Below are 27,513 nucleotides of genomic sequence, written 5' to 3'. Positions count from 1 at the left end.
CCAACCCTGTAGAAAGCATTCCGACTCTGTACAAAGGTATTCCAACTCTGTAGAAAGAATGCCAACCCTGAACATAACATTCTAACTCTGTATACAGGTATTCCAACTTTGTCGAAAGCATTCCAACTCTGTCGAAAGCATTCCAACCATCTAGAACGCATTCCAACCCCCTAGAAAGCATTCCAACCCTGTACAAAGTTATTCGAACCCTGTAGAAAGCATTCCAACTCTGTACAAAGGTATTCCAACTCTGTAGAAAGAATGCCAACCCTGTACATAACATTCTAACTCTGTATACAGGTATTCCAACTTTGTCGAAAGCATTCCAACTCTGTCGAAAGCATTCCAACCATCTAGAAAGCATTCCAACCCCCTAGAAAGCATTCCAACCCTGTACAAAGTTATTCCAACCCTGTAGAAAGCATTCCAACTCTGTACAAAGGTATTCCAACTCTGTAGAAGGAATTCCAACCCTGTAGAAAGCATTCCAACCCTGTAGAAAGCATTCCAACTCTGTACAAAGGTATTCCAACCCTGTAGAAAGCATTCCGACTCTGTAAAAAGGTATTCCAACTCTGTAGAAAGAATTACAACCCTGTACATAACATTCTAACTCTGTATAAAGGTATTCCAACTCTGTCGAAAGAATTCCAACCCTGTAGAAAGCATTCCAACCCTGTAGAAAGCATTCCAACCATGTAGAAAGCATTCCAACCCTGTAGAAATCATTCCAACTCTGTACGAAGCATCCCAACTCTGTACGAAGCATTCCAACTCTGTACGAAGCATTCCAACTCTGTACGAAGCATTCCAACTCTGTACGAAGCATTCCAACTCTGTACGAAGCATTCCAACTCTGTACGAAGCATTCCAACTCTGTACGAAGCATTCCAACCCTGTACGAAGCATTCCAACCCTGTACGAAGCATTCCAACTCTGCACGAAGCATTCCAACTCTGCACGAAGCATTCCAACTCTGCACGAAGCATTCCAACTCTGTCGAAAGCATTCCTGCCCTCTAGAAAGCATTCCTGCCCTCTAGAAAGCATTCCAACTCTGTACGAGGCATTCCAACTCTGTACGAGGCATTCCAACTCTGTACGAGGCATTCCAACTCTGTACGAAGCATTCCGACCATGTGGAAAGCATTCTCACCTTGTTGAAAGCATTCTAACCCTGTAGAAAGCATTCCAACGCTCTGGAAAGCATTCTAACCCTGTAGAAAGCATTCCAACTCTGTAGAAAGCATTCCAACTCTGTAGAAAGTATTCCAACTCTGTACGGAGCATTCCAACTCTGTACGGAGCATTCCAACTCTGTAGAACGTTTTCCAACTCTGTACAAAGTTTTCCAACCCTGTAAAAAGCATTCCAACCCTGTACAATGGTATTCCAACTCTGTCGAAAGCATTCCAACCCTCTAGAAAGCATTCCAACCCTGTACAATGGTATTCCAACTCTGTCGAAAGCATTCAAACCCTCTAGAAAGCATTCCAACCCTGTACAATGGTATTCCAACTCTGTCGAAACCATTCCAACCCTGTCGAAAGCCTTCCAACCCTGTACAATGATATTCCAACTCTGTCGAAAGCGTTCCAACCATGTAGAAAGCCTTCCAACCCTCTAGAAAGCATTCCAACCCTGTACAATGGTATTCCAACCCTGTACAATGGTATTCCAACCCTGTACAATGGTATTCCAACCCTATAGAAAGCATACCAACCCTGTAGAAAGCATACCAACCCTGTACAATGGTATTCCAACTCTGTCGAAAGCATACCAACTCTGTAGAAAGCCTTCCAACTCTGTACAAAGGTATTCCAACTCTGTCGACAGCATTCCAACCCTGTGGAAAGCATTTCAACCCTGTACAATGGTATTCCAACACTGTCGAAAGGATTCCAACCCTCTAGAAAGCATTCCAACCCTGTACAATGATATTCCAACTCTGTCGAAAGCATTCCAACCATGTCGAAAGCATTCCAACCATGTAGAAAGCATACCAACCCTGTAGAAAGCATACCAACCCTGTACAAAGGTATTCCAACTCTGTGGAAAGCATTCCCACCCTCTAGAAAGCATTCTAACCCTTTACAATGGTATTCCAACTCTGTCGAAAGCATTCCAACCCTGTAGAAAGCATACCAACCCTGTAGAAAGCATACCAACCCTGTACAATGGTATTCCAACTCTGTCGAAAGCATTCCAACCCTGTACAATGGTATTCCAACTCTGTCGAAAGCATTCCAACCCTGTAGAAAGCATTCCAACTCTGTAGAAAGCATTCCAACACTGTAGAAAGCATTCCAACTCTGTAGAACGTTTTCCAACTCTGTACAAAGTTTTCCAACCCGGTACAAAGTTGTTCCAACCCTCTACAAAGGTATTCCAACTCTGTCGAAAGCATTCCAACCCTGTTGAAAGCATTCCAACTCTGTACAAAGGTATTCCAACCCTGTAGAAAGCATTCCCACTCTGTAGAACGTTTTCCAACTCTGTACAAAGTTTTCCAACCCGGTACAAAGTTGTTCCAACCCTCTACAAAGGTATTCCAACTCTGTCGAAAGCATTCCAACCCTGTAGAAAGCATTCCAACCCTGTAGAAAGCATTCCAACCCTGTAGAAAGCATTCCATCCCTCTAGAAATCATTCCAACTCTGTACGAAGCATCCCAACTCTGTACGAAGCATTCCAACTCTGTACGAAGCATTCCAACTCTGTAGGAAGCATTCCAACTCTGTAGAAAGCATTCCAACCCTGAAGAAAGCATACCAACCCTGTACATAACATTCTGTCTCTGTAGAAAGCATTCCAACCCTCTAGAAAGCATTCCAACCCTGTAGAAAGCATTCCAACCCTGTAGAAAGCATTCCAACTCTGTACAAAGGTATTCCAACTCTGTCGAAAGCATTCCTACTCTGTAGAAAGCATTCCAACTCTGTAGAAAGCATTCCAACCCTGTAGAAAGCATTCCAACTCTGTACAAAGGTATTCCAACTCTGTCGAAAGCATTCCAACCCTGTAGGAAGCATTCCAAATCTGTACAAAGGTATTCCAACTCTGTAGAAAGAATTCCAACCCTGTACATAACAATCTGACTCTGTACAAAGGTATTCCAAATCTGTCGAAAGCATTCCAACCCTGTCGAAAGCATTCGAACCCTTTAGAAAGCATTCCAACCCTGTAGAAAGCATTCCAACCCTGTAGAAAGCATTCCAACCCTGTAGAAAGCATTCCAACCCTGAAGAAAGTATTCCAACCCTGTACAAAGCTGTTCCAACCCTGTACAAAGGTATTCCAACTCTGTAGAGAGCATTCCAACCCTGTATAAAGGTATTCCAACTCTGTAGAGAGCATTCCAACTCTGTAGAGAGCATTCCAACCCTGTAGAAAGCATTCCAACCCTGTAGAAAGCATTCCAACCCTGTAGAAAGCATTCCAACCCTGTAGAAAGCATTCCAACCCTGTAGAAAGCATTCCAACCCTGTAGAAAGCTGTTCCAACCCTGTACAAAGGTATTTCAACTCTGTAGAGAGCATTCCAACCCTGTACAAAGGTATTCCAACCCTGTAGAAAGCATTCCAACTCTGTAGAAAGCATGCCAACCCTGTATAAAGCATTCCAACCCTGTATAAAGCATTCCAACTCTGTAGAAAGCATTCCAACCCTGTAGAGAGCATTCCAACTCTGTACAAAGGTATTCCAACTCTGTAGAAAGCATTCCAACCCTGTAGAAAGCATTCCAACTCTGTACAAAGGTATTCCAACTCTGTAGAAAGCATTCCCACCCTGTAGAAAGCATTCTAACTCTGTACAAAGGTATTCCATCTCTGTACAAAGGTATTCCAACTCTGTACAAAGTTTTCCAACCCTGTCCAACGTTCTCCAATGGTGTCCAACCGTGTCCTGCGGGGTCCAATGGTGTCCCACCGTGTCCTGCGGGGTCCAACGGTGTCCAACGGCGTCCCACGTTTCAGTCCAGTCTAGATCATCCAAAATTCTTTTCGCGGCTTTTGGTGACTCAAACTGGACTGGTGCATAGTTCTTAGCTTGGCATCGTTTTCCGAAGATTAATCAACTGATCAATTTTTGGAAAACAATACCAATTACCAGGTCTCACCACGAGGAGGTGACTACGCACGAGACCCGCCCATGCGTTATTTAATATTATGCATCGGTCTCGACATTCAACCTATTGGCAAGAATGTCGAGTTCTGACTCTACTCGATCATGGGCCTGCGTAAAGAGATAGTTATTTCGTAGCCTAAGCGCGAAACACCTATCTCCTACGCAGCAGTTACACGAATCTTTACAAACGTAAAACAAAGCTTACACGGCGCAATATCTCCCACACAACGCAACATTATCTCACTCACACGATTACATCGATCGGTACAAACATCGTACAATAATTTGCAACCCTATCGGCATCATTCCGTATCAAAGATACATTTCTCTAACTTGGAACGAATGCAAAGAAATGGGGCTACTATGGAAAAGGAGCCCCAACAATCAGACGATGAAGAAAAACCGCGGCTCGCCCGGAACGAACGTAATCGCGATCTCTCGAAAGAACTAACAAACCTACGTGACGTACCCCCGTGCACCAGATAACTCACAGATTCAGTGGAAGCGCAAGCATTGACCTTCGCTCGATTCCTGTCACGTCGTTTGGATCTTATCACGGTCGATGCCACTTACCGATGATACCAGTGTCCAGCAAATGGGCCTGCGATTTAACACACTCCAACTGAACAGTTGAACCCGGGAAGGGACCGCTGAACAGGATTACAAAGGCAAGGCCCCAACTGAACAGTGGGGTCCACCCCCGCGAGTTCGAACAGAATTACGGAGGACATTAAATGCAGGTCCCCTGTCCAAGTACCGAAGTACCAATCGGACAGTATTGCAGAACTGCGACTCAATCGTCAACAGATTCACAGGTATCACCAGCGTGATGACAACGCCCGCGATTCGAGGCAAACAACGAGCAGTCGTCGAGTAGTCACCAAGACAAGAGGTGTCCTTGGGCGACCAGCGAATCCAAAGAGTTGTCCCGTGCACGTTGACCCGCGCGTACCCGGAATACGCGCGAGCGAATACGCCACGCGGCAGTTTGAAAGAACTGAGCGATCGTGAAACGATAAATCGCGGGAACAATTTTTCTAATGTGGTAAGCGAGGTGATCAAGAGAGAAAAGATTTTTATTTTTTCAAAGATAAAACTCGAAGAATGGATTCCAAGATAGACAAGTATCGTTCTATAGAATGAGCTTACAATGCATTATAATACATAACATAGGTATCTACCTTATGACTAATTAGGGCTAAAACGCACGCATCCCACGTCGTCCCACGGTGTCCCACGGTGTCCCACGTCGTCCCACGGTGTCCCACGTCGTCCCACGATGTCCCACGTCGTCCCACGGTGTCCCACGTCGTCCCACGGTGTCCCACGTCGTCCCACGGTGTCCCACGTCGTCCCACGGTGTCCCACGTCGTCCCACGGTGTCCCACGTCGTCCCACGGTGTCCCACGTCGTCCCACGGTGTCCCACGTCGTCCCACGGTGTCCCACGTCGTCCCACGTCGTCCCACGTCGTCCCACGGCGTCCCACGGCGTCCCACGTCGTCCCACGGCGTCCCACGGCGTCCCACGGCGTCTCACGACATCCCACGACGTCCCACGTTGCAGTCCAGTGTAGGTCATCCAAAATTCTTTTGGCGGCTTTTGGATATTCACACTGGACCAACGGTTTCCAACGGCGTCCAACGGTGTCCAACGGTGTCCCACGGTGTCCCACGGCGTCCCACGGCGTCCCACGGCGTCCCACGGCGTCCCACGGCGTCCCACGGCGTAACACAGCGTCCCACGGCGTAACACAGCGTCCCACGGCGTAACACAGCATCCCACGGCGTAACACAGCGTCCCACGGCGTAACACAGCGTCCCACGGCGTAACACAGCGTCCCAGGGCGTAACACAGCGTCCCAGGGCGTAACACAGCGTCCCACGTCGTTCCACGGCCTCCCACGGTGTCCCATGCTGTACTCCAGTGTAGGTCATCCAAAATTCTTTTGGCGGCTTTTGGATATCCACACTGGACCAACGGTATCCAACGGTATCCAACGGTATCCAACGGCGTCCAACGGTGTCCCACGGCGTCCCACGGCGTCCCACGGTGTCCCACGGCGTCCCACGGTGTCCCACGGTGTCCCACGGCGTCCCACGGTGTCCCACGGTGTCCCACGGCGTCCCAAGGTGTCCATCGCTGTCCCACGTTGCAGTCCAGTTTAGATTATCCAAAATTCTCTTCGTATTTTTTCTTGATCTAAACTGGACTGTATTAGCATGGTTCTTAGCTTGGTATCGAATTATTGTACAATGTTTGTACTGATCGATATAATTGTTTTCCAAAAATTAATCATCTGATTAATCTGCGAAAAAGATTACATTGATCAGTACAACATTGTACAATAATTCGCAATCGTACTGGTAACATTCGATATCAAAGATACATTTGTCTAACTTGGAACGAGAGAAGGAAAATGAAACTATTGACACTGCATATACAATTTAAAGTCTTGCAAAAGATACATACGACTCGTTGTACTAAACTTATGAAAATATCGAGAAGTTATATTACTCCAACGTGATCGCAAAATGTTTCTTTTAAAAATGGGAAAACAGGAAGAAACCTGAACAATCAGGCAATGAAAGAAAAATCATTTGGGTATCTAGCATACATATTTAATATGCTATGAAATTTTCAAATATGTAACTGAAATGTATTTTCTGTAAATTGATAAATTTGAAACAAACATATTTACTGGATTTAGTATATGAAAGAAAGAGGCATCTTTAAAACGAGAACATTTTATACATGAAAAATAAACTAGTACTAATGATCAATTATAGATCAAATTACTATTGATTAAATTTTAGCGAATATAGAGAATCATTTGTATCTTTTTAATCGAAACTAGGGTTACGTTGAAAACAAGAATTTTAAGTAATAGAATTTAAACTGAATTAAAAATTAAAAATTTCATTTAAAATAACTAAGATGAGAGAAAACCTGCTTATTAGAAAATCACTTGCTTCGTCTTTTAACTTTTAACAGTATCTGTTATTTCCTACAACAACATACTGACTTGCAACATAATGTACCGAAAGAGATGCACATAAATAATTTTGTTCAGAATTTTTGTTACAAACGTGACGATTATCGCGAATGAACTTTTGTTTCATGCAAATTGTTACGCCACGAGGCTCAGTAGAGATCATATTTCCAACCGTCGCTCGCGGTCCTTCAGCGTCGCAGATATATCCTCTTATCTGCCCGACGAAAAACATAGATTGTATCGACGAGCGCATAATGATCACGCAGGCCGACTTCTTTGTTAAAATAACGGTCCGAAATCGACGGTTCCAGAACTCGCTGCCTGGTGACAACTATTCGCTCGTCGATACAATATATGTTTTTCGTGGGGCAGATAAGAGGATATATCTGCGACGCTGGAGGACCGCGAGCGACGGTTGGAAATATGATATCTACTGAGCCTCGTAGCGTAACACAAATGAAATTCGAATATTTATAAAATTCTACATTACTGTTAAAAGATTAAAAATATCGCGGTCGAAAACATTCTAAATGTTATGGTTCTAAGAACGAACAATCACCAGCATTAATTCCAATCGCAATGAATTAAATTTTAAAAAATATTTCAAGCCTTCATAGCAACATTAAGATATTTCATTATAATACTTTTTTACGCATGAAATCGCTCACAATTTCATACATGTAAATATATATTACATATATATACATGTAATAAATGTATGTAATGTAATAATGTAAATATATACATGTAAATATAAATTATACATTCGTAACAAAGTTCTGTATTTTAACAGTCATGGTAACGTTAACGCTGACAAAGGAATATGTCTTATAGCAGTATTTTCAGTAATAAACGTAGTAATAAGGGGGGCATTAATAAGGGACTCTGAAAAAGAAACAAAGCAGTAGCCAGAAGGGCTACTAAAATTCGATCGTCTTCCACTCTATATAAACCCGATCAACGCGCCGAGAGTGGAACTGAATATTCTTGTTTCGCAACGCTAATTTACTACTAATATTTATGAAGCAAAAAATTCTCAAAATCAAACGCGAAGAGTGCTTTGTTATATCTGCAATATCAATTAATCTATCATTAAAGAAAAAAAAAAAAAAAAGAAAAGTCTGAAATTTCCCGAAACTTGAGACGCAACGCTAATAAATTTAAATCTACGCACTCGTATTTAAACAATACGCAACACTAATAGCGAGAGATCGTAGTGCAACCATTTAGGAGGTTGCTGATGAACGACCACACTTGCACAGCTCTTGCAGCTGTATCGTGTGATCCAGGAACAGTGTCCGACAAATACAGTCGGAAGGTTTGGGCATTCTGTAAACGCAACTCTACTTAACAAAACGCGATCATTCGTTGTCGCAACGCTAAAGGGAAAAATAAGTAGAACTCGCGATGGAACAACATCGCAACGCTAACTCTTAAAGTGAATTTAATGAAAATTATTATTTACTATATGAAAAAGCAACTTTAAATATTCTGGTATTGCTACTTGCAATACTATAAAATTAATTGAACACTTTTATAATCTAATTTTAAACAATGCAAAACAGGAAAAATTCTAAAAATTGCAAAAGGCAATCGCGATATCGTAATTCGCAACTCTAAAGCAAACGCGATGATCATTTTATCGCAACTCTAATACAACCCGTAATTAATTTATCGCAACACTAATAAGAAAAATCACGAGTGGAGGGCTGACATATCGCAGTGCAACCATTTAGGAGGTTGCCGATGAACGATCACACTTGCACAGCTCTTCCAGCTGTATCGTGTGAGCCAGAAACAGTGTCCGACAAATGCAGTCGGAGGGTTTGGGCATTTTATAAACGCAACTCTACTTAAGAAAACGCGATCATTCATTATCGCAACGCTAACAGGAAAAATTAGTAGAACTCGCGATGAAACAAGATCGCAACGCTAACTCTTAAAGTGAATTTAATGAAAATTATTCTTTACTATATGAAAAAGCTACTTCAAATATTCTGATGCTGAAACTTGCAATACTATAAAATTAATTGAAAACTAACATTTTTATAATCTAATTTTAAACAACAGAAAAAAGGGTAAATTCTGATACGTATAGTTCTATAAGAAATTCTAAAAATTCATAATAAAATTTGCAAAAGACGATTCACTACTCTAAAGCAAACGCGATTATCATTTTATCGCAACTCTAATTCAAACCGTAATCATTTTCTCGCCACACTAATGCAAAGCCGCGATATTATTTCGTAACTCTAATACAATCCGTGATTAATTCGTCGCAACACTAATGCGAAAAATCGCGATTGGCCCAATGGGACGATGGACCGATATATACATCGGCCAAAAACTACTACTACTATTACTACAAACACTAAAAGCGAGCATAGTGACAAAGTAGTAACGATAATGACTTCCCATGCTCTGGACGACCCAGAGGATGGGTAGCCATTGGTAGTTGCCCTCTTGAGTGACAGTTTGTCGGGCCTCTTCGGCATATAGCCTCTTCTTTCTTCGAGCGCAATGCCCGCTGAAACTTAAATCTAAACTCGAGACTTCTAAATCGCAAACAAAAAAAAAACTTATAAAGGTGAAATAAAAATATAAACCGCGGAAGCTGATGGAAGTGCGCATGGACTGGCCAACGATCACAGCTGTGATCGTTGTCCACTCGCATGTGCGTGCTCGAGCGATAAACGTTCGTTTCGAGCCCACGCGACCGCGACCGCGAAATTCGAAAAATCGATAGGCAAAACCAGAGACGAGAGCATGCTCTACTCGTGCCAGTTTCACCGTCGATTTTTCAAACCAATTTCCAGAAACAGGTTGGTCACACGAAAATGTGCCTACCCGACCAGAGACTGTGCCAACCTGCCCGGCCCTACCTACTTATAATTAACAGACACACCAGAAAGTATACTACCTATCCTACCTAGCGCTATATTTAAAAATGGCAAAACGGGCACACCAACACACTCGCTCCACGGTTCTCACGCAAACGCCCGGGTGCAAAGGACCTACACTAGAGAGGACGTCCCGGGACGCCTCCGACACCCGAGCTTAGCAAACATGCACACTCTAAGGGTACGTACCTTTTTCCTGAAATCGACTGACGAAGGCTAGTGATCATTGCGTACAACGTGATAAAACACGTCTGCAGAAATTATATTTTTTAAATGAATATAAGTAAACTTGAAATTATAATTGCAATTGATAGCAATATTATGAGTGCATATACACTTAATCGCGTGGATGATATTATCACAAAATGTGATTGTATCGAGACGTAAATTGAATCGATATATGTCTCGATATTTTTAATATTTGAAGTTTTAACGAATGAAAAAAAGCGACGCAATTCCACGGCCTAATAACACACATACACAATGTGGAAATTACGTCGTGCACGATACGCTAACGCATCGTCAGTCGCTGAGAAATTATTACATTACTTAATTCTAGATCATCGTGCCCAATGTCTTTCTCCCATTCAAGTAGCACCTGGGCACGTGAATGAGATCCTGACAATGGGCACGGAAATGGTTAAACCTGAAAATCCTGATCTAAAAAGATGATTAGTTTGTCCAATTTTTATTTAACGGACTAACTTTCTTTGATTTTATATTTCATTACTTCGTTTCATATTGTAATAACTCTACTTTATTAATTTCATAAATAAGAACAAAATTTTAATATTGCGAAAGAGGTAGCGTTAATTGAAAAAAGATTAAGATTCGATCAAATGGAACAGTTTACTCTAAATATATTACTAAGAAAGAAATAATCTCAGGCGATCTCTTTATCAAAGCACATACTCGAAAATGCAGAAGCAGTGTTCAAAATTATTGCTTTGATTAAAACATCTGCCTGTCGCGAAGTGTCTTCTTGCATGTAAAATTTCACACATTTTTGTACGGAAAAAAATGAATTTTACTTAATACTGACTAACCTGATAAACGTGACTTAATATTGTCACGATCAATTCATTGCTAAAAATCAAGTATATTTATGTCATACAGGTATATTCGTGTAAATATTAGCCATTTGCAAATATTCATACGGAATATTAACACGCATATTTATAAATAACACGAATATATTCGGAAATGTATATGTTTAACCTAACTATTAAAAAACTAATTATTATAATCGCGATATGCAAGAAAACCTATCCTAAACTAATAAATTTGAAAAAAGAATGTTACTACTCGCGGGTATAAAAAATACCCGCGGTCACTATGCTCGCAAGAAATTCTACGTAATACAACCGGTCACCCGTGCCGATTCGGACCTTTCATCCTACGACATGATTGAATGACCGGAGGAACAGAAATGCATGCGACTCACCGTTCGATGCGAAGAAACAGAGGACGTTACCCTGGATGCTGTGGTATCCCAGCGAATATCATCAGGGAGACTAACATCAGGCAGGAATCGTTGAATGGCCAATGGTAGCAATGGGGGTTGCGAAAAATCTGTTACAAAAGAAAACATGATGAGTGATTGCTGACTATTTGAAAAGTTGGAGATAATGAAAAATGAAGGTTTCTTAACTTTAATAATTTTAGTAATAATAAAGATTGAAATTCTAATAAACTTTGATTAGTATAAAAACTGAAACTCTAATATGAAAGTTCAAAATCTAAAAATTAAGAATCTAATGATTTCTTAAATATGTTAATTATTTGTTTCATAATTCGGTATTAAGACTTTAACACTTATTTTATTTTAATGAAAGAATAACCACAGAAAACACTAACCTCCCAAATTTTCAATCAAATTGTATTTTTTAATTGATAGTGATCAAAGAAAAGTATACCGAATAGATATAATAGAAGTACGATATGTAAAAATACTTACATTCTTGGCCTTTGAGCCACTATTAAAACATTCTCAAAGAAGATGAAGAAGTTGAAGCAGTGATATGCCTATAACAGAACATGAGATATCATTAATATCGTTAATACGTAATAACAAACTTGAAACTTTAGCAATAATAAAGAGTAACGTCTAATAAATATGTAAATTGGAGCTCTAATACAAAAGTTTTGAAAACAAAACATTCAGTGATTTTTTATGCGTATCAGACGGTTTTATCGTACTTTAATATTAAGACTTTAAGATTTTATTTCAATTAAAAAGGACATTTATAGCTTTCTAAAATATCATTAATTTTTATTTTATAATTAACAATATTTCAAACAAAATATAATAAATAGAACAAATTGAAATACAATATGTAAAACTACTTACATTCTTGAGCTCCTGGAGAGGCTTTATCCTCTTGAGGGTGGCACTGACTCTAATACCGAAAACGAATATTCAAAAAAATAAATGTACAAAAAAGAAAAAGAAAAGACTACGTTACCACGACCGCGTAAATTATAATCGGCGAACAAGAACTCTAATATCGCGTACAAATTTGATTGATAAAATTTTATTATTTTCGCGTGTGATTATTCGATCGAATTTAATCAAAACTATCGTGATTTTAAAATATTGAAAAGAAACTATCGCGTAACAAACACTGACTCTACAACCGCATTGCGCGCGGTCACAAATATTTCCTGAAAATAAAGCTGTTTAAGGGCGGTGGTGAGGGTGGGGTTGGAAAAGAAGCGAAACATCGTTTCGATAATTTTCTTCTTTTTCCTATCGGACGTTTACTTAGAAAATACTGCTACTTTTTTACGCTCAAAAATTATTATTAAGAAATTGGAATAAGTTTGAAAAATATTATTTAGTTGAAAATTGTGAGATATTTCTCGATAGCCAACAAATGCTTACGAATACCGTGAATGCAGTGCAATCGTTTGCAAGAATTATATTGTTCGTAATTAGAATATATACTGTGAATTTTCGTTATTAGAATACGAAATATACATTACACTAATACACTATAGTCGCGTGTTATAAATATTGGAAAATATTTGCAAGAATTCAAAAGTTCACCACTAAATATACTTAAAGAATACTGCACAAACGCGCGCGAAACCTTGCTTCGAGGTATTTGAATCTAACTGTTATTAGGGTGCAAGTTTATGACGTTAACTGTAGCAAATTCACATATTGTAGCAAAAGAAATTGAATTCAGATAAGTAAATTGTTTTGATATAACTCAATTTAAACAATAAGATAATTCGTTAAAAATTTGTTTGAAATAAGAGAATGATTTCATACATAGGAAATAGAACATTAATTTATTTAATCGTCTTTATGTTCATTTTAGTATTCCAAATAATTAAGAAATTATCTATTATGAAATATGTATCAAATATACTTTAAAATAAATATCAATTGTATATCAAACGTAATCCATATTCGAATAAAAAGACGACAGAATTTTTCATACAAAACTGTCTTAGTTAAAATATACTTATCGGATTGATCATTAATAATCTTTGCATCCATATGTCAATTTTTCTGTTACTTTTATATTATCTCTGCTATCGACAAATAAGTTACTCGAAAAATTACTAGAAATTAAAACAAATGTATAAAATAATTAAATGAAATTATAGTCTAGATTCAGTGGAAAAGAAGAATAGATTTTTACATTTCGTTCCAAGTCAGAAAAGTATCGATGTACAGAATGGGCTTACAATACACTTGTCCCACGATGTCCAACGGTGTCCAACGGTGTCCAACGGTGTCCAACGGTGTCCAACGGTGTCCAACGGTGTCCAACGGTGTCCAACGGTGTCCAACGGTGTCCAACGGTGTCCAACGGTGTCCAACGGTGTCCAACGGTGTCCAACGGTGTCCAACGGTGTCCAACGGTGTCCAACGGTGTCCAACGGTGTCCAACGGTGTCCAACGGTGTCCAACGGTGTCCAACGGTGTCCAACGGTGTCCAACGGTGTCCAACGGTGTCCAACGGTGTCCCACGTTGCAGTCCAGTCTAGATCATCCAAAATTCTTTTCGCGGCTTTTGCTGACCCAAACTGGACTGGTGCGTAGTTCTTAGCTTGGCATCGTTTTTCAAAGATTAATCAACTGATCAATTTTTGGAAAACGATACCAATTACCAGGTCTCACCACGAGGAGGTGACTACGCACGAGACCCGCCCATGAGTTATTTAACATTACGCATCGGTCTCGACATTCGACCTATTGGCAAGAATATCGAGTTCTGACTCTACTCCATCATGGGCCTGCGTAAAGAGATAGTTATTTCGTAGCCTAACCGCGAAACACCTATCTCCTACGCAGCAGTTACACGAATCTTTACAAACGTAAAACAAACCTTACACAACGCAACATGTATCTCATACATAACGATTACATCGATCAGTACAAACATCGTACAATAATTCGCAACCCTATCGGCAACATTCCGTATCAAAGATACATTTGTCTAACTTGGAACGAAAGAAAAGAAATGGGGCTACTATGGAAAAGGAGCCCCAACAATCAGACAATGAAGAAAAACCGCGGCTCGCCCGGAACGAACGTAATCGCGATCTCTCGAAAGAACTAACAAACCTACGTGACGTACCCCCGTGCACCAGATAACTCAAAGATCCAATGGAAGCGCAAGCATTGACCTTCGCTCGATTCCTGTCACGTCGTTTGGATCTTATCACGGTCGATGCCACTTACCGATGATACCAGTGTCCAGCAAATGGGCCTGCGATTTAACACACTCCAACTGAACAGTTGAACCCGGGAAGGGACCGCTGAACAGGATTACAAAGGCAAGGCCCCAACTGAACAGTGGGGTCCACCCCCGCGAGTTCGAACAGAATTACGGAGGACATTAAATGCAGGTCCCCTGTCCAAGTACCGAAGTACCAATCGGGCAGGATTGCGGACCTGCGACTCAATCGTCAACAGATTCACAGGTATCACCAACGTGATGACAACGCCCGCGATTCGAGGCAAACGACGAGCAGTCGTCGAGTAGTCACCAAGACAAGAGGTGTCCTTGGGCGACCGTCGAATCCACAGAGTTGTCCAGTGCACGTTGACCCGCACGTACCCGGAATACGCGCGAGCGAGTACGCCACGCGCCAGTTTGAAAGAACTGAGCGATCGTGAAACGATAAATCGCGGGAACAATTTTTCTAATGTGGTAAACGAGGTGATCGAGAGAGACGAGATTTATATTTTTCGTTCCAAGATGGATAAGTATCTTTGTACGGAATGAGCTTACAATGCACATAACATAGGTATCTATCTTATGATTAATTAAGGCTAAAACGCACGCATCCCACGGTGTCCCACGGGGTCCCACGATGTCCCACGGTGTCCAACGTTGCCCCCGCGGGGGGGTCTTAGTCCAGTCTAGATCACCAAAATTATTTTGGATGATCAAGACCAGACTATATTCAAGTAGTTTTTAGCTTGATATCGTTTTTCAAATAATAATACTAATATTCAAAATAGTACTTGGTGTATTATTATTTGGAAAACGATACCAATTACCGGGACCCACCACGAGGAGGTAACTACGCTCGGGTCCCATTTACATAAACAGTTTTTAAGCATTGGAAGCAGAGATGCAAAATTATTTTATAACAAAGAAGTAGCGTGTATTGAAATTTATTAATTAGAATGGCTGTATTACGTGGATCTGCATAATCATACTTGAATATTGAACTTATCATCGAAGAAACGAAACCATGCAAGATACCAATTGTAGTGCGTATGGATGAATACGGTGTTGTTTCCTTGGTTTTGTGCAGACATGGAAAATTACATTTCATCCATAGACACTCAATAGGTACACTCTGCGTTATCACTGGCTTTATATAAAATAGTGAAATGAGAAATTAAATACTTTAGAATTTAAAATTAAAAAATAATGCTATATAGAAATACAATAGCACTTCAAGGACTTGAAAGATTTCGTAAATATTAAATAAAACAAAATAAATCATTAATTTACTCACAACGAATTGACGGTATTCATTTAAATCAATGAATGTAGAGTTGTTTCCAATTAATGGTACAACTGTTATAAATTAAGAGCATAATTACTTTAAATTAATGGGAGGATATAGTTATAAATTATTGGTATAACTGTTAAGAATTCATGGAGTAATTGTTTTAGATTAATGGCTTAAATGTTATAAATTAATGGCTTAGATGATATAAATTAATAGTTTAAATGTTAGAAATTAATGGTTTACATGTATAAAATAACAGTTTAAATGCTATAAATTAATAGTTTAAATGTTGTAAATTAATAGCTTAAATGCATAAAATAACAGTTTAAATGTCGTAAATTAATAGCTTAAATGTTGTAAATTAATAGCTTAAATGTTATAAATTAATGGCTTACGTGTTATAAATTAATAGTTTAAATGTTAGAAATTAATGGCTTAAATGTATAAAATAACAGTGTAAATGTTGTAAATTAATAGCTTAAATATTGTAAATTAATAGCTTAAATGTTATAAATTAATAGCTTAAATGTTATAAATTAATAGCTTAAATGTCGTAAATTAATAGCTCAAATGTTAGAAATTAATAGCTTAAATGTTATAAATTAATAGGTTGAATGTTAGAAATTAATAGCTTAAATATTATGAATTAATAGCTTAAATGTTATAAATTAATAGCTTAAATGTTATAAATTAATAGCTTAAGTGTTGTAAATTAACGGTTCAGACGTTATAAATTACTAGTTCAATGTTATTGTTAATATTTTTTGTTTATTTACCGTATATTTAAGTTCTTCTTCGATGTTCACACTCCGGCAGTTCAGACACTAAAGAGCTCGCGCGCGACTTCCGGGTTCCTTATATACCTTTACAAAGTATCGAGATGTCAATCAAAGGGTAACGATCTTTTGACAAAGCAAAAGACGGTTTTTCCATTATAACAAAATCACATTGACCAATTTCTTAATTTTTATCGTAAATGGTCACCTTCTACGATTTAATGCGACATCCATTTTTATCGTTTTAATAGTTCTTACAAGCTAAAACTATATTCACACTTCTTTGATACTAGTTTTCGACTATCAGTTAGTTAGTTAGTTTGAACAGAAAAAGAAACAAAGCCTAACGGCAGTCGATGACGTTACTGTGAAATAAGTTAAGGTATTAAATAATCAGACAGGTAAAATTCATATTAAGCATTATATTATATTATCGATATTCGTTCATTTACTCGTGCTAATTACAAAATAATATGTTCTTTTTTCTTGAATAACACCTACATCACTGTCTGCGGTATTTACAATTCTTATTTAATGCTTATTTAAAAGTCAGGTACCTTTTTAATTCCTCTAAAGTTAAACAAGTAAATTTACTCGTTATAGCTGTAACATAAAATGGCTTTTTTTCTTCGATACCGCCTGCATCGCTGTACGTAATACTGATATTAATTATGTAGCGAATAATATGAATTAATTGGCTGTAATCGCGATTAGGTATTTCTTCGTTAGATCTATCAAACGATCTATTAGGCTGTTAGCGAGAGACTTATTGATTCCTTGAAGAACGGTTTGGTTGTTATAAATTAATGTTTTAAATGTTGTTAATGTATGTTTCAATTGTTATAAGTTAATAGTTTAACTGTTATTAATTAGTTGCTTAAATATTGATAATTATTGGTTGGATTATTCTAAATTATATTATATAATTAATAATAAGTATAATTATTATTAAGTAATAGCTTAAATATTATAAATTAATGCTTTAATTGTTCTTAAGTAATGTTGGTTTAATGGTAATAATGGTTTAAATGTTGTTAATTAACGGTTTGATTGTTTATTAATGCTTTAATCGTTATTAATTAATAGGTTTAATGTTATAAATTTATAGTTTAAATGTTATAAATATATGTTTTAAATATCGTTAACTAATGGTTTCATTGTCGTAAATTAATGTTTCGAAATGTATTAAATTCATAATTTAAATGTCATAAATTAATAGTCTGAATGTTGCAAATTAATGGTTTAAAGGTATAAAGTAATAGTTTAAATGTCGTAAATTAATCGTTTAGTTGTTGTAAAATAATAGCTTAAACGTTATAAATTAATAGCTTAAATGTTATAAATTAATAGTTTGAATGTTAAAAGTTAATGGCTTAAATGTATGTCGGAGATGAAAGGAATGTCCGGGTCACAAAGGTCACGGGGACCTTTCCTTTGGAATTCTTTGGAAAATCCCCAGTACTTTAGTCTTTTTTCGGCACTGGACGCGCGGGAAGCAGCAAAAAGGGAAACCTGGGAGCGATGGCAATACCAACTGGCCGAGGAGGATGCCGTGCGGCCACACAGGATAACACAGGTGCTCACCGGCTACGGAGTATTCGGGGAGTACCTGCTACGCATACAGCGGGAGGTAACCTCTATCTGTCACCACTGCAAGGAAGAGGAAGACACGGCGCAGCACACGTTGGAGTTTTGTCCGGCGTGGGCGGAACCGCGACGCGTCCTTCAGCTCGTCATCGGCGGGAGTGTAGCCCCCGAAGCTATAGTAAAAGCAATGCTGAGAGGGCGCCAGGAATACACCGCCGTCCGCACCTCCTGCGAGCAGGTAATGCTCGCGAAGGAACGGGCGGAGAGAGAAAGGAAAAGAGCCCGCGATCCAGCAAGAGCGACAAGACAAGGATCTCGACGCTAGGGGGGCGTGGTTCCCCCTAGCGGCCCAACATAAAAACAAAGGATGCCTCCCTCAATAAGGGAGAACACGACGAGGGGTGCCCCCTGGTAGTAAATCGCAAGAGTGCCCAGGGCACCTCCACTAAAAACGTGAGGATGACCACCGTGGAGTTTTAGTCGGTAAGAGTCCGACACTACTCGACTGCTGCGAAAAGCAACATCGAGTGTCCATGAGGATTTCTCCACATATAATAAAAGAAAGAAAAAAAGTACTTTAGTCTTTATAATTTAACCCAATTATAATTGTCCGAGATTTGTGATAATTAGCTTGGTCTCAAAGCGACAACTAATCGCTAAACGTAGTCGCGGTCACGGGATAAACGTTTTTACCTAACAGAGGTATGGAGTAATTGTATAACTCTCCTTAAAAAGAAATAATTGTAGCGGCACTCGATAGTAAACATTCCAACGGTTTCTATCCCATGGCTCACCACACACAGACGCTATTCTTCGGGCAAGATAATTACCAGATGTCGATGCATCTCCACAGTACATGTTCAGCTAGCCTGAGGACCCGCTATAAATCTTAGTTCTAATCTATTTAGTTAACTAAGGTCCTTCAAACGGACAAACAGTCTTTATCCGAACAGTCCCTAAATCTATCACCTACTACGGGAAGATACGGGAAATCTACTTTTCTCACGAACGACGCTTCTCGCTAGCAACTTCCTCTCAAGGGCGGTTAGCATCCTTCTTCAACCACCAACGTAGAAATTGACCAATTAACAGCAACGTCCATTTCCCTCACTTTCCAAACGAAAGCTTTCCTCGACGAATCCAATGATCTCATGTCTCTGAACACACCCCGTCATAGTTTTCTTCCGCAGCATCACCGCGACGGAAAATACACTCTCGTGCGATCTCATCAACGAGAAAAACAAAGTCTTTACGATCAGTGAATATCGTCACGTTTTATTTTAACCGAGAGTCAGACTTAGACTTTGGAGAAAAGTACATTTACTATCCCGTTGACCGCGGATTCGTTATCGAACCTAAGACCATTGTTATTAGTCTAATCACCGCGGTCACTTGTCGATTCTGTAATACTCACACTTGTGCCAATCAACATTACCTCGATTGTATAACAACGATGGCTAATTCCACCGAAGATTCATTACACGCCCCTAACCCTAATCACAATGTTAACCCGACATATATATAAATTCTTAAAACTTCCAAACTACCGAATGTCGTTTTATAATTTCAATCGTTTTATAATTAAGAATATTAGGATTAAATTATCTTTTAAAAGCTTCAATTTTTACATGTATTTTTACCTTGTATATATTTATTTACTTACTCTATAGTATATACTTACCACTTTAGAGGTCTCTCTCACCTTATTTTCGCATTTTTATTCGGTAACTGTTAAAAAAAAAAAAAAAAAAAAAAAAAACCATGGCAAAGAAAAAGATCAGAGTTGCTCTAAAAAATGCATTCTTTAATCAATCTCCCACACACGCACACACACACACACGCGCGTTATTATTTTACATGTTTGGATAAATTGTATAATAGGGATTCTTAAATTGCTTCGTATTAATTGTATAAACATTTGAATCATCCACTGGAAACGGTTGTATAATATTTGATCCCAAATTCTTCTGATTATGTACATTTGCGAGCATGTACTGTGGTGTGGGCGTGACTTGTCCAACAGTTGCGTCCTCTACTAATTTCCTGTGGGAATAGATTAAAACTTGTGGAACGTCTACTTCTTGTTGTTCTGATACAGCACAGGTTTCCACGGAAACCGCGAATCCAGGGTTAGATAATTGCTGTGCCTTGCACTTCTTTCTATGAGCGTAAAGTGACCCTGCATTGTTATATCTTTTTGTACAAATTTTGCAAGCGTATGGTCTCTGCCCAGTGTGCGTATAAGTGTGTTCATTCAACGAGGTCAGTCTTCTAAATGATTTTGTACAAATCTGACAATGATATTTTGCTTCCCCTGTATGCATTGTTATGTGTCGTGCTAATGTGTTAGCACGTGCAAACGCCCTGCTACAATACTGGCAAATATAAGGTTTTTCACCGCTATGAGTACGTAGATGTAATTGTAGATAAGTGCTCTTTGTAAATGCTCTAGTACACACATTACAAACGTACGGCTTAACTCCTGTATGTGTACGCATGTGCGCAACCAGAGAACCACTCTGTGCAAAACACTTGCTACAAACTTCACAAAGAAATCTTTTTTGAGTTTCTTTTACCCGCTTATGGCGTTCTATGTGATTCGCTAGCGATTGCGCTTGCGCGAACGATTTAGGGCAGATTGCACATTTGTGAGGTCTATTGTGACGATCCTAAAATAATATTCCAATATTATTGAACAAATTATTTTACTTTAAAAGTAGAGAAAAGTTTCAGGTTTCGAGTTTAATAACTTACTTACTTTCTTTCTTCCTTCTAAACAGTCACCTTTATTAACTACATTGTCTGTGTCCTCTTTATCATCCAAATCAGAATTGTCGAATAATTCAGCCTTGTGCTTTGATTGTTCATGATCTTTTAATTTATCCACTCTTGAGAATCCTTTACCACATGTTTCACATGTATATTTTAATCCACTATGTGTGGAGACATGCCTTTTAAGATTTCTTTTTGTTGCAAATAATTTACCACACTGAGTACATTGTAAACTTTCAGCAGGAAGGTTTTCATCTTCCTCATCTTCTTCATCTTCCTCTTCTTCATTTTCTTCTTCTTCCACCACGGTTTCTGTACATCTTTCTTTTACCCAACATTGAGACGAATCATCCAATTCTTCCAGTTTATACTCTGGATGACTTTTAGCGTGTGTGATAAAAGATTTTTGATAAGTAAATTGTTTCGAACACACTTTACAAGTAAATTTTAAGCTTTTTCGTTGTTCCTTAGGAGAGTCATCATTTTTTTTAATTTTCATTCTTTTATCCTGAAATATGACAATACAACTACCTTAAACTAGTTTATGGTAAAATATAATAGCTGCAATGATCTTCCTTGGCCAAAAATCTGCGGCAAAGTCTATCTAAAATCCAATTTAAATACTTACTTGGACATTACTATTAATCCTTTTATCTTGTACACTCGCGATTGCTTTACTTTGCTCATAGTTGATTCTCTTATGTTGAATATTTTCTTTCCTATCGCGAGCTTCGTGGCAAATTGCAACATGATTTTTCACTTTTGCAAGCGTAGAATATTGTTTATCGCAAACATAACAAACATAACGTAATTTGGTTTTACGTTTATGTACAATGGCGTGTCTCTGCAAGGCCACTTTTGTATGAAAAGACTTGATACATTGTGTACAACGTAATCTAGTTGTGCGTGAAATTAATGGTTTTTCATCATCATCATCATCTTGAATACTATCTGTCTTTGATGTCTGTTCTGACATTTGTTGACTTTCTTCGATACTCGCTTCTCCTTTTAATGGAACATCTTTAGTTTGTACCATATGTTCGTCTAATAAAACAAACTCTTGTTTTATCGAATCGATTTGTCTTACAGAATCATCCTCTAATAAACTCTTATAAACATTTACATTTTCTAGGCTCTTTCTTTGCTCTGTATCGTTTAATCGACTGTGTGATGATTCTTTTTCGTAACAAAACAAGTTCTTCTCTGAATTGAGACAAAAAGCTGTTTCATCTTTCGTAAAGCAAAAATTATCATTGCAGAAATTTGTAGAACAAACTTCTTGTTTTTCTGTATTTTCTTTCTCAGAAGATATTACGCTAGATATCACATCAGCGATTATTGCTGTAACTATGCTGCTGGCATTGGTAACAGAATCGTTAGAAGAGGATTTCAGCTTTAGAATTTGACGAAGCTTCTCATCTGAATTTTGTATTTGACATTTAAAATCGTACGATGCATCTAAACGCTGATTACAAGGCAAGCAGATCACTGGTGGTAAACCGTCTCCTTCTGCAATCTAAAATGATATACATGTATTTCATGTTCATAAATAAAATCTATACAAACGTACAATTTACAGAAGAACTATAAAAAATTTTACTATATTGTATGCAGCATATGTATTTAAATTCATTATAACACGATTTCTAAAATCATTAGTACATTTTTATTACATTAAAATTGTAATCGATGATATTTAAGTTTACAAAAGTAATAAGCGTTATTGCAGTTGGATAAAGAACTTCTTTATATAGGTATATATATAATAGGATAATAAAACAATTGAAGAAATACAAGTTCAAGATGATGACATATTTATTGAAAACATAGTAAAGTTCTCTAATTGCTTTATATTTTTCAAAATTTCAAATTTCTTTCTAAATGTTGTTGGCTTCAATTAGTTGTTGTTAATATAGGTCACATATAGAGATTGAAAAAGTTTCTTCGAGAAGCATGAAAGACATACTAAATATTAATATTAAAAGCATATGTACAGAAGAAGGGAATAAAATTTCAAGGAATTAGTTTTTAATATGTTATTATCGCAAAAGATGATACAAACTAACCTGTACAGAAGCAACGGCCATAAGTTTTCGAGGAATAGCATCCCCATCTTTAAAAAGTTCACAAATTCCAACAGCTTTTTTCAAACAGATTCGGCATTCATCTCCATAAATTTTCTCATATGTATCAACCAATTGCTCGTTTTTCGAAACTTCCATTTTAATGCATTTAGGAGTCAAACTACGGCTCGATCTCCCCCTCTTAGGAAACTGACAATGTTTTTGAACACTTCTCTTGTTCGATGCATTTATAGCTAGGAAATGTTCAAAATTAATAACAAAACATCAGATGAAATTTGAATAACTGATGAAATTTGATAATTATAAGTGTGAAGAAGATATTACAAAATCGATATCTGTATAAAAGATATGATAAGAAATACAATTCATAGAGAAATATAATGATTTAAGCACATACAGTACATATGATACTATAAATAGTTTATAACACGCTTGGAAGTTTTAAATAAAAAACATCGTTTCACAGAAAAGATTATGTGGTCGATTATATGGGAATTAAAATTGTTTCAAGAGCTTATAATTCTATTTTCTATTCTTAACCTCTATTTATATCCTGTATAAAGAATTAATAAGTTATTTTGGCCTCAAAGCAACATCAAAAGTATATTTTTCTTTTTATGTTATTCACTGAACATACAACAAACATATTTATTTGTATACGTTATACAAATAATTACGTACTATTTAATAGTCATTTATATGTGCATTTATTAGAAATAAATAAAGAATACACATGTACTTATATTATATGTATTTTAAATGTCAGTTTAGATGTCGCCGTAACACGCACGCACATGCGCAGTATAATGTATTAACATGTGTATGCAAATATGTCTATCCTTAAGATTAAGATTTTCTACAAGTAAAATAACAGAATAAAGAAAGAGAGTGCAGAGAAAAAAGAAGGAAGGAAAGAGAATGGTAGGAAAAAGATAGGAAAATATTTAATTCTGATTTTAAACACTTTTCGTTCTTTTATTGTTCGAATTTATTCATCTCAAATTCAATCAACTTTACAATAGAGCATTTTAAGTATAGACTTGTTTCAACGAAACATACAAATAGACTATCTGTACACGTATCACAGAGTAAATACACTTGCATTTATTCATAGATTCTCTGGCAACAATTTTACAACGCACCTTTCACTGGAGCAAAATTCAAACTACACATCTGATGGATTTTCTTTTTGTTTCTCTATACTTTTCAATATTATATTCCCTTGAAAATCGTGGTTGGAACTAATGAATATTTTTATTCCAAAAATTAGTTAATTCCATAAAATTATTCTTATAGAATTATAAAACATGTGTGCGCGCGCGCGTGTGTATTTTATAATATACGACAAACAATAGAAAGAAAACATGTTTATCAAGAAATTATATTCAGATATTAAAACCAGTTGTGCACGCACCTTATTTTAATATCATTTGTATTTCGTTTGAATTTAATTCTAAAATATCAGTCGAATTAGAAAGAGATATCTTCTTATTAAAATAATATTTCTTTATATACGTAAATTATATTGAATTAAGCGCATTAAGAAAGGCAAGTTTCCAGATTACGGTAACGTTACTAGTAAAACTTTCCGCTGTATTTTTATTCAATATGTAATTTCCTTTCGTTTTTATTAAATAATTTTTGAAAACAAAATCAATCAATCAACTACCTACATTTCTATATAATATCATATGCTTTTAATTGTATACAATTAATAATTGTATACAAATACAGTTTCATTTTGAAGCAGATAGCGCTTGAAAACTTGTTATTACTAACCAATTGTTTATTCAATTTTTCAACATCATGTCTGTCGCTGAGTAATCACTCGTCCTGGTTTCGATGAGATGGAAGTTTCCATTTGCTCAACGATAAACAGTTCGTACGAATGATAGAACAATCTTAGGTATGTTATTAACATCGTTCATAACCCGTTAGATTGCAATATATACATACATACATACATACATACATACATATCTCTATATATCCATATAGTTGTGTGAACAATAATAAATATCTCTTTGTTGTTTTTAAAAATAAAGCATCTGTTTTTTGAAAGGTCGTCGCAGCAGTTTCTCCAAGGAAAAAATATACATTCCAAGAAAGATTCTATATCTAACGGGTTAGATCACAATAGATTATTGCACTATATCCTTATATCAGAAGAAACAATATTGGCTATATACAATATATTCAGTGCAATCTTTTTCCAGTTTTGTGCATTCTTTACGCGATTAATAAATATTCAAACATTAGAAAAGGGAATTTCCTTCGGAAGAAATGGCAATAGTCTTAAAAAACGAACATGTGCAAAACTTATAAATCGTAATAGAGTAATTGTGTATTAATCGATTAAAGTATTTAAACCGATTGGAAAATATTTCGTTTAAAATAGACTTGAGTTTCTTTCCTCGATAGGTGGCTCTGTTTGAACATTAGTTAGATTTAATTTTGTACAGTATAATCGTAGAAATAAGTGATTGAAAAATAGATGATGCGTGTAAAAATTTATTTGTTTCTTTTTATGCAAATAGAGAGAAGCAATCATAGAAAAGTATGATCATGATTGTAAACGAAAGACTGCGATTTAAGAAGAGAATTAGGAACCTGTTGTATCTTCTCGAATATCTTAATTTTCTTTCTACGGTTTCTTTCTTTTTTTACACATTCTCTACGGAATCCATCTGACGAATTCAAATTATCATTTCTTGCTTATGTCTTTCTTTTTTGTAGTTCTTGGTCTGTAATACGCGATTGTCAATAATGACTGTTTCTGTTTGTTGTTGCTGCTGCTTGTTGTTGTTGTTTCACATAGCTCATGTTCAACTTTTAATCTTATATACTCTTTCGATTACATAAAAAAAATACCGGGTGTCCGTAGAATATAATTTAACTTGCTTGTGCATTATATAGCTTCTATTTTGTTAGCGAGTTAGTAGTACGTATTATATTTTTAATTACAGTGCTTCTACTTTCTTACATATTCTATTTTGCCAAAATCTTAATGGATCCTTTTAATTTCGAAGAACTATTTGAAAACTAAAGAAATCCAACTTTTACAAAATGTAGGTAAAAGCATAAGAAGAAATGAGAAAACTCGAGAAAGTGTCAAAATTTTTACTTTAATGTAATTAGAATACCTCGTGATTTTTCTAAGAAATAAAAAATTGATTAAATTGATTAAAAGATGTTCTCCAGATGAAAGATAATTTTAAGAATTTTAGCATATTTCAAAGTTTTTCTTATAATTCTCGGCAGATATATATATAGCATCTATTTTTGGCGAATTTTACCTATTTTATAACTTTCCAGAAGTTTCTTAAGTTTCAAGAATTTCTAATTGTTACACGAACTTTATAGTTCTTGAAACTTTGGTTTTTTAATATATACACGGTTTCCTAAAGTTTTACACACTTTTGCTGATACATTTCTATATCTATATGAAGTATTAATAAAAGTTGAGGACCTTACTTTAAGAACGAGTCTATCCATCGGAACAATGTAAAAAATTCGTGTAGAATTACGATCGAAAATATCGTCGTAATATGAGCTCATTTTTTAAATTCATGGTCTAATGTATTAACATAGATGAAAGTATTATATCCATTGAGATTCCTTTACTATAAAAAGAAACAATAGATTTATTTTTCATATTATATTCTATGAAAATGGAAATTATGTCGCATTTACAATATATTAGGTTGTCTGAAAAGTTTCTTTCATTTCATAAGGTGATAATAGATGATCAACAATTTCTGTTTTATATTATTTCATTGAATTAGGTATGATCTATTTCGTTCTATTTCTATTATTATGTTCGTGCATAATTCAATAAACTAATATAAAACGAAAAGCATTGTGCGTCTATTATTTCCTTATAAAACGAAAGAAACTTTTCGGACAGCCTAATATATAATATATGAAGATTACAATTAAAAATGATATAATAAATTTTAATAACATTATTTTAAGAAAATACAGGAATATTCTAAGATACAATACTTTCGTTTGCATCATAATAATACTTTGTTACATATATATATTCTGTATAGTTAGACAGAGAGATAAATACACATAGATACACACACATATACAGGATATACAGATATACAAAATACAGATTTTTACGGACACCCGGTAGATTTTGCGCGAACTCTTTACAATAAGCATAAAGATTTCAACCGGAGCGTAATTTAAATAATTAGATTCTTTATCGGTTTTCGATAAATACTTTCGTTATCGTGGTCTCTGATTGTTTTATATCCCCCATCTATGCGAATTA

At 36.6% G+C, this 27,513-nt stretch overlaps 2 protein-coding genes across 2 annotated transcripts in view; both read right to left on the bottom strand.

Moving 5' to 3' along the window:
• Positions 1 to 27,513, bottom strand: part of LOC139992540 (mitogen-activated protein kinase kinase kinase 7) — a 207,495-nt gene that overhangs the window by 157,876 nt on the left and 22,106 nt on the right. The window lies entirely within an intron of this gene.
• On the bottom strand, positions 20,158 to 23,614 carry LOC139992529 (uncharacterized). Its single transcript, XM_072013439.1, has 4 exons — positions 23,211 to 23,614; positions 21,773 to 22,660; positions 21,131 to 21,652; positions 20,158 to 21,041 (listed from the first exon to the last, which is right to left on the bottom strand). Exons 1-4 carry the CDS (start codon positions 23,364 to 23,366, stop codon positions 20,226 to 20,228), a joined length of 2,382 nt encoding a protein of 793 aa, XP_071869540.1. The 5' UTR covers positions 23,367 to 23,614; the 3' UTR covers positions 20,158 to 20,225.

Source organism: Bombus fervidus, chromosome 11 (genome assembly GCF_041682495.2).
Source record: "Bombus fervidus isolate BK054 chromosome 11, iyBomFerv1, whole genome shotgun sequence".
Taxonomy (NCBI): Eukaryota; Metazoa; Arthropoda; class Insecta; order Hymenoptera; family Apidae; genus Bombus; species Bombus fervidus.
The sequence above is the reverse complement of the archived record's forward strand: the minus strand, read 5'-3'. Positions and strand labels throughout refer to the sequence as shown.

Bases quoted from the DNA above. Each gene is read 5' to 3' on its own strand.
- LOC139992529 (XM_072013439.1), bottom strand. From the start codon at position 23,366: ATGGAAGTTTCGAAAAACGAGCAATTGGTTGATACATATGAGAAAATT. The intron at 22,661-23,210 runs GTTAGTTTGTAT...ATATCATTTTAG, and splicing joins TGGCCGTTGCTTCTGTACAG to ATTGCAGAAGGAGACGGTTT. The intron at 21,042-21,130 runs GTAAGTAAGTTA...ATATTATTTTAG, and splicing joins GTTTAGAAGGAAGAAAGAAA to GATCGTCACAATAGACCTCA.